The sequence below is a fragment of the Pleurodeles waltl genome, chromosome 3_1, assembly GCF_031143425.1.
Source record: "Pleurodeles waltl isolate 20211129_DDA chromosome 3_1, aPleWal1.hap1.20221129, whole genome shotgun sequence".
Classification (NCBI taxonomy): Eukaryota; Metazoa; Chordata; class Amphibia; order Caudata; family Salamandridae; genus Pleurodeles; species Pleurodeles waltl.
Genome location: NC_090440.1, coordinates 1,036,613,711 through 1,036,630,122, shown reverse-complemented (window position 1 = coordinate 1,036,630,122; position 16,412 = coordinate 1,036,613,711). Strand labels below are relative to the sequence as shown.

General features: G+C 47.2%; 1 protein-coding gene across 2 annotated transcripts in view; it reads left to right on the top strand.

Annotated features, from left to right (window-relative positions):
- ESYT3 (extended synaptotagmin 3) overlaps positions 1-16,412 on the top strand; it is a 319,908-nt gene that overhangs the window by 232,083 nt on the left and 71,413 nt on the right. For both annotated transcript variants that reach the window (XM_069224322.1, XM_069224323.1), the window contains exons 13-14: positions 11,533-11,592; positions 11,694-11,759. In XM_069224322.1, the coding sequence (XP_069080423.1) occupies positions 11,533-11,592; positions 11,694-11,759 (126 nt within the window). The remainder of the gene's footprint in view (positions 1-11,532; positions 11,593-11,693; positions 11,760-16,412) is intronic.

Here is a 16,412-nt window from a genome sequence, read left to right as displayed (position 1 = left end):
GTGGGCAGATGCCCAGGAAATGCCAGATGTGGGTGCAAAGAAGCTGCCACCGGATGGTAGAAGCTGTGGATTCTGCAAGAACGAAGAGGGCTAGAAACTTCCCCTTTGGAGGATGGATGTCCCACGTCATGAAGAAGCTTGCAGAGGTGTTTTCGTGCAGAAAGACCGCAAACAAGCCTTGCTAGCTGCAAGGGTCGCGGTTAGGGTTTTTGGATGGTGCTGTGGCCCAGGAGGGACCAGGATGTCGCCAATTGCGTGAGGAGACAGAGGGGGCGTCCAGCAAGACAAAGAGCCCACTCAGAAGCAAGCAGCACCCGCAGAAGTGCCGGAACAGGCACTACGAAGTGGAGTGAACCGGAGCTCACCCGAAGTCACAAAGGAAGGTCCCACGACGCCGGAGGACAACTCAGGAGGTCGTGCACTGCAGGATAGAGTGCCGGGGACCCAGGCTTGGCTGTGCACAAAGGAAATCCTGGAAGAGTGCACAGGAGCCGGAGCAGCTGCAAATCACGCGGTACCCAGCAATGCAGTCTAGCGTGGGGAGGCAAGGACTTACCTCCACCAAACTTGGACTGAAGAGTCACTGGAAGGGGGGGGGGGGACATTGGACAGAGTTGCTGAGTTCAAGGGACCTCGCTCGTCGTGCTGAGAGGAGACCCAGAGGACCGGTGAAGCAGTTCTTTGGTGCCTGCGGTTGCAGGGGGAAGATTCCGTCGACCCACGGGAGATTTCTTCGGAGCTTCTAGTGCAGAGAGGAGGCAGACTACCCCCACAGCATGCACCACCAGGAAAACAGTCGAGAAGGCGGCAGGATCAGCGTTACAAGGTCGCAGTAGTCGTCTTTGCTACTTTGTTGCAGTTTTGCAGGCTTCCAGCGCGGTCAGCAGTCGATTCCTTGGCAGAAGGTGAAGAGAGAAATGCAGAGGAACTCTGATGAGCTCTTGCATTCGTTATCCAAAGAATTCCCCAAAGCAGAGACCCTAAATAGCCAGAAAATGAGGTTTGGCTACTTAGGAGAGAGGATAGGCTAGCAACACCTGGAGGAGCCTATCAGAAGGAGTCTCTGACGTCACCTGCTGGCCCTGGCCACTCAGAGCAGTCCAGTGAGCCAGCAGCACCTCTGTTTCCAAGATGGCATAGGTCTGGAGCACACTGGAGGAGCTCTGGGCACCTCCCAGGCGAGGTGCAGGTCAGGGGAGTGGTCACTCCCCTTTCCTTTGTCCAGTTTCGCGCCAGAGCAGGGCTGGGGGATCCCTGAACCGGTGTAGACTGGCTTATGCAGAAATGGGCACCATCTGTGCCCATGAAAGCATTTCCAGAGGCTGGGGGAGGCTACTCCTCCCCAGCCCTAACACCTTTTTCCAAAGGGAGAGGGTGTAACACCCTCTCTCTGAGGAAGTCCTTTGTTCTGCCTTCCTGGGCCAAGCCTGGCTGGACCCCAGGAGGGCAGAAACCTGTCTGAGGGGTTGGCAGCAGCTGCAGTGAAACCCCAGGAAAGGCAGTTTGGCAGTACCCGGGTCTGTGCTAGAGACCCGGGGAATCATGGGATTGTCTCCCCAATACCAGGATGGCATTGGGGGGGCAATTCCATGATCTTAGACATGTTACATGGCCATGTTCGGAGTTACCATTGTGAAGCTACACATAGGTAGTGACCTATGTGTAGTGCACGCGTGTAATGGTGTCCCCGCACTCACAAAGTCTGGGGAATTTGCCCTGAACACTGTGGGGGCACCTTGGCTAGTGCCAGGGTGCCCACACACTAAGTAACTTAGCACCCAACCTTTACCAGGTAAAGGTTAGACATATAGGTGACTTATAAGTTACTTAAGTGCAGTGGTAAATGGCTGTGAAATAACGTGGACGTTATTTCACTCAGGCTGCAGTGGCACGCCTGTGTAAGAATTGTCAGAGCTCCCTATGGGTGGCAAAAGAATTGCTGCAGCCCATAGGGATCTCCTGGAACCCCAATACCCTGGGTACCTCAGTGCCATATACTAGGGAATTAGAAGGGCGTTCCAGTATGCCAATGTAAATTGGTAAAATTGGTCACTAGCCTATTAGTGACAATTTGGAAAGAAATGAGAGAGCATAACCACTGAGGTTCTGATTAGCAGAGCCTCAGTGAGACAGTTAGTCATAACACAGGTAACGCATACAGGGCACACTTATGAGCACTGGGGCCCTGGCTGGCAGGGTCCCAGTGACACATACACTAAAACAACATATATACAGTGAAATATGGGGGTAACATGCCAGGCAAGATGTTACTTTCCTGCAATCTGTCAACGCCAAAATAGATTCAACATTTTCAGATTTATCCTTTTTGTGCTTTTAGCTTTAGCCTCTTTAGTAGCTGGGTGTTTGTCACGGTTATCGCACACACGTTATTAACACGTGGCAGGTTTGAGTTTTCAAAATATGTTGTTTGAAATTTGTGATTGGGAGAGAGACCTTGTGATGTCAATTAACATAATATCTTTGGCATTTGGGTGGCTGGTGGTTTTACTTCTGCTGCCAACGCAAATGTGAAATAATGCAGTTTCTACAAAAATGCCATTTTCTGCATGTGATTCTCCCTTGTGACTTATTGAAGAGTTCTGAAGGATACTGATATTTGGAGATGTAAAGTAATGGAAAACTCTGCTGTCCATACTTCAGGTGGACTCCTCTCACTAGCCAAAAAACAGTTTGAATATACATTCACATAATTAGTTGCTGCAAACTTTGACCTTCATAATCTATGTTGATAAAGGGCGTGTGTCCCCTATACAGTACTGGTCTGACCATTGGGACACATAGAACGTCCTGAGTAGGCTTGATATTAGAAGACTGCTTTCAGAGATAAATGGGCTGAGCAAACATCAGCCTACCTACATTAGTTTTAAGAGGCACATGCTTAACATCAGCCTACCTACAATAGTTTTATAGGCACATGCTTTACGTGCTACTTCAGAAAAATGATGGTAATGTTGTGTTCTCACTTCCCACTATTTGTAGGAAGTACATAGGTGTGTTTTTCCTTCTAGAAAATGAGTGAAATGCCTGTTTCTGGTCAGAGCAGAGAAAATATGTGTTCGATGGCATCTGTCGCTGTAGATACACATGGTCTGCATAGCTCGCCATCTGGTGTTGGGTCGGAGTGTTACAAGTTGTTTTTCTTCGAAGAAGTGTTTTCGAGTCACTGGACCGAGTGACTCCTCCTTCTGTGCTCATTGCGCATGGGCGTCGACTCCATCTTCGATTGTTTTCTTTCCGCCATCGGGTTCGGACGTGTTCCTGTCGCTCCGAGTTTCGGAACGGAAAGATAGCTGAAAACGGAAGATTTTCGACGGTATTGTTGCGATCCGGTTCGAGATAAACACATACGACAACGCATTGAACATCGAAGCGCTTCGGTGCCCTTCGGGGTAGATTTCGGCACACCGTCGGGGCCTAGTCGGCCCGACCGCGTGGAGAACAACGCCGATGGAACGGACCCCGTTTCGATTCTGCCCTGAATGCCACAACAAATATCCCTATACGGACCAACACTCGGTCTGTAACCTGTGCCTGTCACCCGAGCACAGCGAAGAATCCTGTGAGGCCTGTCGGGCGTTCCGGTCCCGAAAAACTCTGCGCGACCGTCGAGCGAGAAGACTGCAGATGGCGTCCACGCCAAAGGAGCATCGACAGTTCGAGACAGAAGAGGAACAGGAGGAATCCTTTTCCATCCAGGATTCAGACTCCGACGAACTCGACAATACAAAAACTGTGAGTAAGACGTCGAGATCAGAAATTAAAAAAGGCAAAAAGGCCCAGGGGACGCCACTGCCAACCGGCCATGGCTCAACCCAAATTCACGGTGACCAACAATCGGCACCGAAAAAGGCCCATTCAGTGTCGAGATCGTCCGACTCCGGTCGAGACACCGGCACGCAGCCTCCTCGGGACCGAGAGAGTGCTAAAGAGAAGCATCGACACCGAGAGTTCGGTGTCGACACGGATCGACGCCGAGACAGTGGCGCCGAAGACCATAGAGGCCAAGATTTTTCGGCACAAAAGAAGAAGAAGGTTACCTCGGAGCCGAAAAAACAAACAACAGGGTTTTCGGAGCCGAAAAAAGCACCAACAGACCCAGTTTCAGGCTCCTATACTGAAGAACTTTCTATGTCTTCACAAATGAAAAGACACAGATTCGAACAGGAACTGCAATCCACTGAAGTGGATCACACGCAAAAGCGTATCTTTATTCAGCAGGGGACAGGGAAGATCAGTACCCTTCCACCTGTCAAAAGAAAGAGAACACTTCAGTTTGTAGCACGAGAGGCTCCTCAGCAACAAACAGCAAAGACGGTAACACCTCCTCCCTCGCCTACACCTGTAACTCCGGCTTCGCCAACTTACACCCCGTCACATTCGCCAGCTCAAACCGCCATGAGCCACGACGACCAAGATCAAGACGCGTGGGACTTGTACGATGCACCAGTATCTGATAACAGTCCAGACACATACCCAACTAGGCCATCACCACCTGAGGACAGCACAGCCTATTCACAAGTGGTGGCTAGAGCAGCTCAGTTCCATAATGTGGAACTACACTCTGAACAAGTAGAGGATGACTTTTTATTTAACACCCTCTCCTCCACCCACAGCTCCTACCAAAGCCTGCCTATGCTCCCAGGCATGCTACGCCATGCAAAGGAGATCTTCAAGGAGCCAGTTAAAAGTAGGGCAGTAACGCCTATAGTGGACAAAAAGTATAAGGCGCCTCCTACGGACCCTGTATTCATCACCTCTCAGCTGCCACCAGATTCTGTGGTGGTAGGGGCTGCCAGAAAACGGGCAAATTCACACACTTCTGGGGATGCACCTCCCCCAGATAAAGAAAGCAGAAAGTTCGATGCAGCCGGGAAGAGGGTCGCTGTCCAGGCAGCAAACCAGTGGCGCATCGCAAACTCACAAGCGCTGCTAGCGCGATACGACAGAGCCCACTGGGATGAGATGCAGCATCTCATTGAACATCTCCCAAAAGATCTACAAAAAAGAGCAAAACAGGTTGTTGAAGAGGGTCAAAACATTTCCAACAATCAAATACGCTCCCCTATGGATGCAGCAGACACAGCCGCAAGGACCATTAATACGTCGGTTACCATCCGTAGGCACGCATGGCTCAGAACGTCTGGATTCAAGCCAGAAATTCAGCAGGCAGTACTTAACATGCCAGTAAACGAAAAACTTCTGTTCGGTCCGGAGGTCGACACAGCCATAGAAAAGCTCAAAAAGGACACTGACACTGCCAAAGCCATGGGCGCACTCTACTCCCCGCAGAGCAGAGGATCTTATACCACCTTCCGCAAAACACCTTTTAGAGGAGGGTTTCGGGGTCAGGCCACACAAGCCAGTACCTCACAGTCCGCACCGTCCACCTACCAGGGACAGTACAGGGGAGGCTTTCGGGGCCAGTATAGAGGAGGGCAATTCCCTAGGAATAGAGGAAGATTTCAAAGCCCCAAAACCACTACCAACAAGCAGTGACTCACACGTCCCTCACCCCCCCCACACAACACCAGTGGGGGGAAGGATAGGTCAATATTACGAAGCATGGGAGGAAATAACTACAGACACATGGGTCCTAGCAATGATCCAACATGGTTATTGCATAGAATTCCTGCAATTCCCTCCAGACATACCACCAAAATCACAAAATTTATCAAAACACCATTCACAGCTTCTAGAGATAGAAGTTCAAGCACTACTGCAAAAAAATGCAATAGAATTAGTACCAAGCACACAAATAAACACAGGAGTTTATTCACTGTACTTCTTGATACCAAAAAAGGACAAAACACTGAGACCAATTCTAGACCTCAGAGTAGTAAACACATTCATCAAATCAGACCACTTTCACATGGTCACACTACAAGAAGTGTTACCATTGCTCAAAAAACACAACTACATGACAACCCTAGACCTCAAGGACGCATATTTCCATATACCAATACATCAATCACACAGAAAATATCTAAGGTTTGTATTCAAAGGAATACATTACCAATTCAAAGTATTGCCTTTCGGTTTAACAACCGCTCCAAGGGTATTCACAAAATGCCTAGCAGTAGTCGCTGCACACATCAGAAGGCAGCAAATACATGTATTCCCGTATCTAGACGACTGGCTAATCAAAACCAGTTCGCTCACACAATGCTCAAACCACACAAATCAAGTCATACAAACCCTCTACAATCTAGGGTTCACCGTCAACTTTGCAAAATCCAACATTCAGCCAAGCAAAGTACAGCAATATCTAGGAGCCATAATAGACACGACAAAAGGAGTAGCAACGCCAACTCCACAAAGAATTCACAATTTCAACAGAGTCATTCAACACATGTCTCCAAATCAAACAATACAAGCAAGAACAATACTACAGCTCCTAGGCATGATGTCCTCATGCATAGCCATTGTCCCAAACGCAAGACTGCACATGAGGCCCTTACAACAGTGCCTAGCCTCACAGTGGTCTCAAGCACAGGGTCACCTTCTAGATCTGGTGTTAATAGACCGCCAAACTTACCTCTCGCTTCTATGGTGGAACAGTATAAATTTAAACAAAGGGCGGCCTTTCCAAGACCCAGTGCCACAGTACGTAATAACAACAGATGCTTCCATGACAGGGTGGGGAGCACATCTCAATCAACACAACATAAGAGGACAATGGAACACACATCAAACAAAACTGCATATAAATCATCTAGAATTATTAGCAGTTTTTCAAGCACTAAAAGCTTTCCAACCAATCATAACCCACAAATACATCCTTGTCAAAACAGACAACATGACAACAATGTATTATTTAAACAAACAAGGAGGAACACATTCAACGCAGTTAAGCTTATTAGCTCAAAACATATGGAAGTGGGCAATCCACCATCAAATTCGCCTCATAGCACAGTTTATTCCAGGGATCCAGAATCAACTGGCAGACAATCTCTCTCGAGATCACCAGCAAGTCCACGAATGGGAAATCCACCCACAAGTTCTGAACACCTACTTCACACTCTGGGGAACACCTCAAATAGACTTATTTGCAACAAAAGAAAACGCAAAATGCCAAAACTTCGCGTCCAGATACCCACACAAGCAATCCCAAGGCAATGCCCTATGGATGAACAGGTCAGGAATATTTGCTTACGCTTTTCCTCCTCTCCCTCTCCTCCCTTATCTAGTAAACAAATTGAGTCAAAACAAACTCAAACTCATTTTAATAGCACCAACGTGGGCAAGACAACCCTGGTACACAACACTGCTAGATCTTTCTGTAGTACCCCACATCAAACTGCCGAACAAACCAGATCTGTTAACGCAACACAACCAACAGATCAGACACCCAGATCCAGCATCGCTGAATCTAGCAATCTGGCTCCTGAAATCCTAGAATTCGGACACTTACAACTTAGCCAAGAGTGTATGGAGGTCATAAAGCAGGCCAGAAGGCCATCCACTAGACACTGCTACGCAAGTAAGTGGAAAAGATTTGTTTGTTACTGCCATCATAATCAGATATAACCACTAGACGCAACTCCAAAACATATAGTAAATTACTTGCTCCATTTACAAAAAGCAAAGCTAGCCTTTTCTTCTATTAAAATACACCTTGCAGCAATATCTGCATACCTGCAGACTACCTATTCAACTTCCTTGTATAGGATACCAGTCATCAAAGCATTCATAGAAGGTCTTAAAAGAATTATACCACCAAGAACACCACCTGTTCCTTCATGGAACCTAAACGTGGTCCTAACAAGACTCATGGGCCCACCTTTCGAACCCATGCACTCTTGCGGAATACAATTCCTAACCTGGAAAGTTGCCTTTCTCATCGCCATTACATCTCTGAGAAGAGTAAGTGAAATTCAAGCGTTCACAACACAGGAACCTTTTATACAAATACATAAAAATAAGGTCGTCCTACGACCTAATCCAAAATTTTTACCAAAAGTTATTTCACCGTTCCATCTAAATCAAACGGTAGAACTACCAGTTTTTTTCCCACAGCCAGATTCTGTGGCTGAAAGAGCACTACATACATTAGATGTCAAAAGAGCATTAATGTACTACATTGACAGAACAAAGAACATCAGAAAAACTAAACAGCTATTTATTGCATTCCAAAAACCTCATGCAGGTAACCCAATATCAAAACAAGGTATAGCCAGATGGATTGTTAAATGCATCCAAATCTGCTACCTTAAAGCAAAAAGACAACTGCCCATTACTCCCAGGGCACATTCAACAAGGAAAAAAGGTGCTTCAATGGCCTTTTTAGGAAACATCCCAATGCATGAAATATGTAAGGCAGCCACATGGTCTACGCCTCACACATTCACCAAACACTACTGTATAGATGTGCTATCCGCACAACAAGCTGCAGTAGGTCAAGCTGTATTAAGAACTCTATTTCAGACAACTTCTACTCCTACAGGCTAAACCACCGCTTATGGGGAAATAACTGCTTACTAGTCTATGCAGACCATGTGTATCTACAGCGACAGATGCCATCGAACTGAAAATGTCACTTACCCAGTGTACATCTGTTCGTGGCATCAGTCGCTGAGATTCACATGGTCCCACCCACCTCCCCGGAAGCCTGTAGCAGTTCAGAAGTTACCTTCAATTTTGTACATTTGTATATATATTATTTAAACCTTTAATAGGTACATACTTACACATTTCATTGCGCGGGCACTATTACTATAGTACAACTCCTACCTCACCCTCTGCGGGGAAAACAATCGAAGATGGAGTCGACGCCCATGCGCAATGAGCACAGAAGGAGGAGTCACTCGGTCCAGTGACTCGAAAACACTTCTTCGAAGAAAAACAACTTGTAACACTCCGACCCAACACCAGATGGCGAGCTATGCAGACCATGTGAATCTCAGCGACTGATGCCACGAACAGATGTACACTGGGTAATTGACATTTTCATTATCCTTCCTGGTCTAACTGCCACATTAGAGTGCATTGGCGGATTTATCAGTTTCCACCAGTTGCACGATTTCAAACACCTTTGCATGTGGAGTAAGTAACTTTTACCCAGTGGATCACAAAAATTCCCCCCTTGAGAAAAAGCTTTTACAATTCCACATGGGCCTGGGAATTTCTCCAGGGTATCATGAAATACAAGTGGAATCTTCCAAAGCAAGAAGAAAGTATACTTAACAGGAGCTTTGTGATTTTTATACCAGTGTGGCTTTTGTCCTAAGGAGAAGTTAGAGCTGCCTCAGAGAAGAACTAATGGCACAGTCCTCTTTATAGAAAGATGTGGGACCTCTATGTACGGCCTTCATTACCAATTTTGATGCATGTCTTGCACTTTGCAATTGCAGGTGTCGAAGGCCCTAACCCAAAGCCAAGTTGGGTCTCCGTGCTCAGATGGTCCTTCCAGCGCCATTTAGCCTGGCTCTGTGCCATGGAGCATCTTACCCTGTCTGTGGAGGAGCTGGGGTGGGGATACGTGTCCGTGGTACCCACAGACTCCTTCATCCTGCAGAGGACAGCAGTAACTGGTGCTTATGTAGAACTTAGCAGAGCAGCTGGTGAGACTACTGCTCTGACTGCGCACAGAACTTGACAGGGTCTTTAAATGTAATACAGTGCTCGCTCAAGTGATGTAGTAGGTGCAAAGGTAATTATTCTGAGCTCCCCACATAGGGTAACATTTACAATGCATCCTACCTTTTCCTATACTTCTTCCCAGAACAGAGACACAGGAATATATTATTGTTATGCCTACACTCCTGTGGGTCCTTCAGTTACAGGCTCTGTTTTGATTACAGATTCCCCTTTTGTGAGATGAAGGTCATTACCTTATGAGGTCTACCTCACTCTCCTTGGCATGAATCGTGTTACGGTTTTGACTACTGTTTAGTGCTGAGATTAACATTCATGAAGCACTTAGACAGGCATATTAAGGTGGTAGTCCAGACCTTTTTGAATCCTTCAATCTGTTCGAAGTAGGCAATGCTCATTTCCTAGTTTGACCAGAAGACCTGGACCCCCTGATAGACTATATGAAATGACTCGCCCGAGTACATGCAGGTATGCAGAGAAGACCATGAACTAGAAAGGTCACCAGGAAGAGAGAACACCAGACCTTCATGCCGAGCACCACATAACATAAGGCTACAGGTTACAACAGTGCCAACAACACCCGTTTAGGAAAAAACTTGGCTAGATGGAAGAGCTGGTCTATACACACGTTACCAGTGTAAAGCTTAGTGGTGTGGTGTCGTTGGGATTGTGCTTCACATAAGTCTCCTAGGCAGCTCTGAAGCCTGCCAACTGCATACACGCCCAGAGTGTTAGGCGCTTCTTTAGCTCAATCATAGATCACTTGGAGTGCCACAGGAGGCCATTTTGGTATCCTCTAAAACACCAGTTTATTCACGAAGCCATTGACTTGCATCTAAACATGGTGCAAACCCAACACCCCTCCTTTGTGAGCAGCTCATAGTAGGGAGATGGTCACTGACATCAGTTAAATCTGGTTTCCGTAGTAAAGAAGTTTACTTGGCACTGGGTGGTGTTCTGCATGAGCGTCACTGGTTCCCAGCTTACTAGCTGTTTTGTCATAGAAGGCTTTTGAAGACTTCAGAACCATGGAGAGAAAAACAACCGACTTTACTGCCATCTCCCATGTACACTCTTTTACTTCACGCTCATTAGAACAAGTTTAACCTCTCAGAAAAGTAGGGAAACCAGATTCCATTTTTTTATATTTAAATAAGGATAACTTTTACTTTGCGAGTTGTTTTTCTCTAAGATGCAAAATAGGAGAAAAGTCAGTTTGGAACATTTTATTTGACTGGTGCAAAGCCTTATTTGACAAGGCTTAGATGATGCATGTACAACGGAGGTCTAGGAAGACCAGAGTTTCAGAATACTCATAATAAATACACATACAGTGGTTGAAATAGAAATCATTGGCATAATCAGTGGGTCATCTGGAAAATCCGTCATGGATACCACCCTCCTCGGCCTGCAGTGGATACCCCTGCTCAGACCCATCAGCATCCTAACTAAGAATCTTGAGTAACACAACCAAAAAATGATAAAACCTTTAATGTTTCTGCTTGTCTACACTGAAGATAAATGTATAAAAGTGTACAGAACCAAAAATGTGCATTTTCTGTTTATTTTGTATTTTTTTTTAATTGAACTTATACAGAAACTGAATGCAAAACTCATTCATTTCATAATCTATTGAAAACAACCTGGATAAAAAGAAGATGAAAAAACATATACTCAACCATAAACGCATTTTCAGGTTCTTACGGTGTCTTATGATCTCTCTAGCATTGTACATTTGATGACTGTGAAAAAGGATTTGCGTATAATTGCGAAGGGAAATCCAGATTAGTGCTAACCCCTCCCTTTAGTCATGTCTTTCCAAAACTGATGATTCCATTTAATGCCCACCTGCCATCGGCAGAACTTCCTAAAATGTTCACTTGTGCAGAAAAATGTTAATCCTGTTTTTGTTTTTAGGCACGTGGTGAAGCCACAGCAATGGTCATTGTGTATTTGGACAGTGCATCTGATCTCCCTGTAAGTTTGCACGGCATCTACGTAGCCTTTGTGCATGTTTTTTTTTTTGTGTGTGAAATGGTGTCATCAGTGTTAAATCCTCCTATTTTCCTTTAATCCAGAAGCACCATTTTGAATATTCAAACAGCGAATATGGGGCAAGGAAGATGAAAAACAGCTACGTCAAGGTAAGCAATACGTTGGTCAGTGTGAAGGGCATGTCATGGCCACATTAAGCTATTACTCCCAGAATCTTCTGTTTCACTCCCTTTACTATCATCGACAAAACCTTGCAATGCTCTAGAATAGTAGTTTAGTCTTGTAGACAGGAAAATACCCACCGGAAGCCAATAGAACAAACGCCTGTTCCAAATAGTTGCAAAAATGTGTTTTTAAAATGGTATGTTACTGGTTTTCTTTTTGGAGGGGGAGCTAATTTATTTTCCATTCCAAACTCCTAATTTGATAGAATATGGTTGGAAACGGCCTCTTGTCTTGTCTGAATTCTGATATATATATTTTTTAAGTATAAAAAATAAACTGTAATTCTAGTTCGTGATATAATGTATTGCTCTGCTCTGTCATTATGAGACTGTACGAGGATTTTTTTTGTACAGTGTATGGTAGGACCAGTGCTTGATTTGTAAGTAAAAACATGCCTCTGACATTTGCAGCTACTGAAATTAAATGTGCCAGCATGTAATACTGAGGCAGTGTAATCCTGAAGCCATCTTGACCCTCTTTAATCCATACGCAGCCACCCCTTGCCACTTCAGCTCACTCTTGCAGCTTTCTGCTTTCGCCCATTGTGACACTTTTTCTTTTTTATTAGGTTGAGCATAAGTGTTCAACCTCGTTTATACTTTTAGTATACTTCTTATGGCTTGAAGCAATTTAATTTGTTGGTTGCAGTGTCCTTCAGAAATTCTTGCTCACTAGTGGTCAGTTCTGCCTGTTTCAGAACAGTGACCAACTAATGTATTGTTCCACTTTGGTTTGTGGGACTATTTTGACATTTCTTTGGTGCTTCCCTTTCACTGTGGGTATTGTAGGCTGGTAGCTGCCTGCATTTTACTGCAACATTCCATTCCTTCTATCTCCTCCCATGTCACTGACATTTGTTTTGGCTTTATTCCAGTGCTGTCCTCGTTTACCTCTGGCTCCTAAAATAAGCTTATTTTACAAAAGAAACATCCAGTCGTTTAGCTAACTGCTCAGCAAAGCCACAATATGCCCTTTCTGGAAGAATGTAGCTAAACCTAGGGGCAATGATGTGAAACTTGCTTAGCCTCGCATTGCTTCTGAGTCTCTCTCTCCAGGACCCCTCCCTGCCAGCACTCAGAACATCGCACACAGGGCATTGCTTATCTCCTTTATTTGGGCCATACATTTTCTCAGGCTGCTCCGCTCATTTAAATGCGAGGCAAGAATGCTTGCAAGACTTTTCATTCTGTTAAAGTAAAAAAAAATACTTTTCCAGTCTTATTTTCCAGTTTCTGTTCAGACGTTTACACAACGCAAGGTAGTGCAGTAATTTCATTTCTCTTCGGGGGCTTGTGATTTCTGATGCTCGATCAGCCTTTTACAGCATCGTTTGTTGCAAATTTAGTAAAACGCTAAATACATTTATTATGGTTGAATATGTTCCAAATTATATTTATGGTGCCTTGTTGCTATCTGGCACTCTATGGACATATCCTGCTCCGTTTTTTATTCCTAAACCCAGATTGATTTTAGTTTTAAACACACACTTGCACCTATAGCATTGTTTTAAAATGGGATTCATATTATTTATGGGCTATAAAATGTATGGGCCTCACTGGCCATTCAGTAATAGCAAATTCTTATATACAACTGGAAGAAGTACTATCCCGGCTTACATTTCACTCATTGTGACTTGCTTTACTGCCCTTTGTCAAATGTAACGCCACGCAATTCAACACCACAAAATTCCACACAACTCAGCATAATTCCAGTCCTCACAATTCCACTCCACACCAAGCCACAAAATTCCACATCATGCCATATAATTCAATGCTACGCCACACAAATCCCCTTCACGCCACTCCACAACAAATATCACTCCCCATAACTACATTCCATGACATACAATCCCACTCAACATAATTCCACTACACACAATACCACATAATTCCTATCCACATAATTCCAGTTCACATATCTCCACTCAATGCCACACAATTCTAGCACACACAATTCAAAGCTAAACAATTCCACACCACACAATTCCACTCAAACACAAATAATTCCACTCCACACCACATAATTGCAATACACACAATATAATTCAACATTATTACACAAAATTCTAATCCAAGCCACTCTACATAAATCCATGCTATACAAATTAATTACACTCTGGCGCTATTAAATGTAAACGCTCCGTATAGCAAGGTTGCGTACTATTGACTCCGCCCCTGGCCTCTTTAATACACTGACCGACACTCTGTGCCCCTTAAGCTCTCTTTTTGTGGGCTCCTTATTTCTTCCTTTGTGAGTTTTCCATCTTTCACTTCCTTTGTCTTTCCCCTTTGTATGTGTTTCCCTCTCTTACCTGCAAAAAAATGTCTGCCCATTGGACAGGGTGGTTGCCTCCCACGTGCAAATAGCATGCATGTTGATTATGACTAACCAGAAGGCTCCACTTTAGAGCCAAAAGGAGCACTTTGTGGATTCCCAGCCACAGTTACTCGCAAACGCTTTAAATAGCTTTCCTTAATTGTTCTTATCAGTGTACTACTGTGAGTAAAAAGGGACTAAAATGTCTCCATAAATCACACAGTAATGGGGGCGTGGCCACGGAGCTGAGCATGGCGCACGCTTAACCGCTCGGCTCCGGAGGGGCCGACTTCAAACGTATGCCTAGACGCGCTGGGGCGGGCAGTGTCGCGCTCAAAGTGGAGCGGAACGACTGCTGAAGACGTGGGGAGACGGTGGCGGCGCGGCTTGGCCCCCGGGGTGAGCGCCTGGGTTCCCGGGGCTGATCGGGGCTGCGGAGTGGCTGCGGCCTAGCTGACGGGCGGGGCCGCCCCGCGCTGAATTGAGGTGCCGCTGGCTCGGAGCGAAGGAGGAGGTGAGCGGCGATTGCGGGTGGGGCCACTGGCGAGGGGCCGTTGCCCCGGGGGTGGCCCCCTGCGGATTCGTGTGGCCCGGCGGGGATCGTGCCCGGGGGCCTGCTGGCGGGCTGCGGCCGCGGTCCTGGGACGTGCGGCGTGCCGCGCCGGGCGCGGAGGCTGTGCGCGGGCCCGCCCCGAGGTGTGAGGGGCAGATCGGAGTGCCGAGTGGGGGCGCCGGACGGAGTGAAATTGGCCTCCCACCCGGGAGACGTGGCCTGGTGCTTCCCGGCTGCGGGGGCACGGACGGTGAGGAGACAAGGGGACAAGAGGCGCCCCGAGGAGGACTGATAGGGAGCCCGTTTCTCCTGTGCCCCCTGAGGGCCGTGCGACTGCCGTTGCCCGGGTGGCCCCTGTGTGGTGGCGGGGGGGCCCCCTGTGCCTTGGACGGTTCAAGTTGGACGCTGATCGCCCGTCGCGGGGTGTGGCGGCGAGGGTCCGCCCCGTGCTGATTGCTGTTATCATCCGAAATTTTAGACTGCGCACCATTGTTGGGGTCCCTCCTGGCTACTGGAGACGGCGCGGCCTTGGGGGCCTGCCGCGGCTGCCCCTCCCGCGCAGGGCGGCGCGGTCCTGGGGGAGGCGCCGCCCCCGACCCGATCCAAACCACCTTGTTACCGACTACGCCGCTGGTGGGGACGCTCGGCGGAGGCGAGCTACACGGCGACATCGAGGATCCTGCTTACTGTGGCCCAACGAGCTGGAGATGACTGGCTTGGTGGCTGAGACTCCTCCTAGAGCGACCAGAACCTGAGATCTTGACGGCAACAGATTGGGTGAACGAGCAGGCCAACAGCAGGCAGCATAATTACCTGTGCAGCTCGCCGGCCTCGCTGAGACGCCCTCCTCTGCATATCCAATGCCCTCCAAGGGCAGACACAAGAACAAAGCCATGGAACCCATGACACTGATACCAATGGCGGACAACGAGCTGACCACACAGAGCCAGTCACAAACCAAGGTTCAGGACACCCTGGACAAGATACTGGGTGCCATTGAGGACACCAAATCCACTCTACAGCGTGACATTAATCAGGTGGCGATAGAGGTTGGGCTATTGAGAGCCGACCACCACAAATTGTCCGACAGAGTAAAGGAGGCAGAAGCAACACTAGAGAAAGTTGTTCCAAAACAAGCAGAAGTATCAGCGGAGGTGACCTCCCTGGCAGACAGAGTGGCGAAGCTCGAACGGCGAGCTGAGGACGCAGAGGGCAGAAACAGGAGAAACAATATTCGCGTGGTGGGTCTCCCTGAGGGGGTCGAGGGGACTAACATGGTGGAGTTTCTGGAGAAATGGCTAAGTACGGTTGTGGCACCAGGATGCCTGACCCCCTTTTATTCATTGGAACGTGCACACCGGGTGCCGGCTAGACCGCTTGCCCCTGGCAGACTGCCCCGGGCTGTAATTGCTAAACTCCTGCACTATAGTGACAGAGACATCCTCCTGCAGAAAGCCAGGGAATTGGGTCCGTTTAAAGTGGCCAATGGCGAAGCAACACTGTTCCCTGACTTCACCTTGGAGGTCCAAAACAAGCGTGCCTCCTTCCTGGCCGTTAAAAGAACTTTACGAGAAGAAGGGATACAGTACTCATTGCTCTATCCAGCAAGACTACGAGTGATTGTGGAGGGGAAAACCACTTTCCTCCAGACTCCGGAGGAGGCATGGGAGTGGCTTGAGAGCTCGGGGTCGGGCCCGGCGCGGCCTGC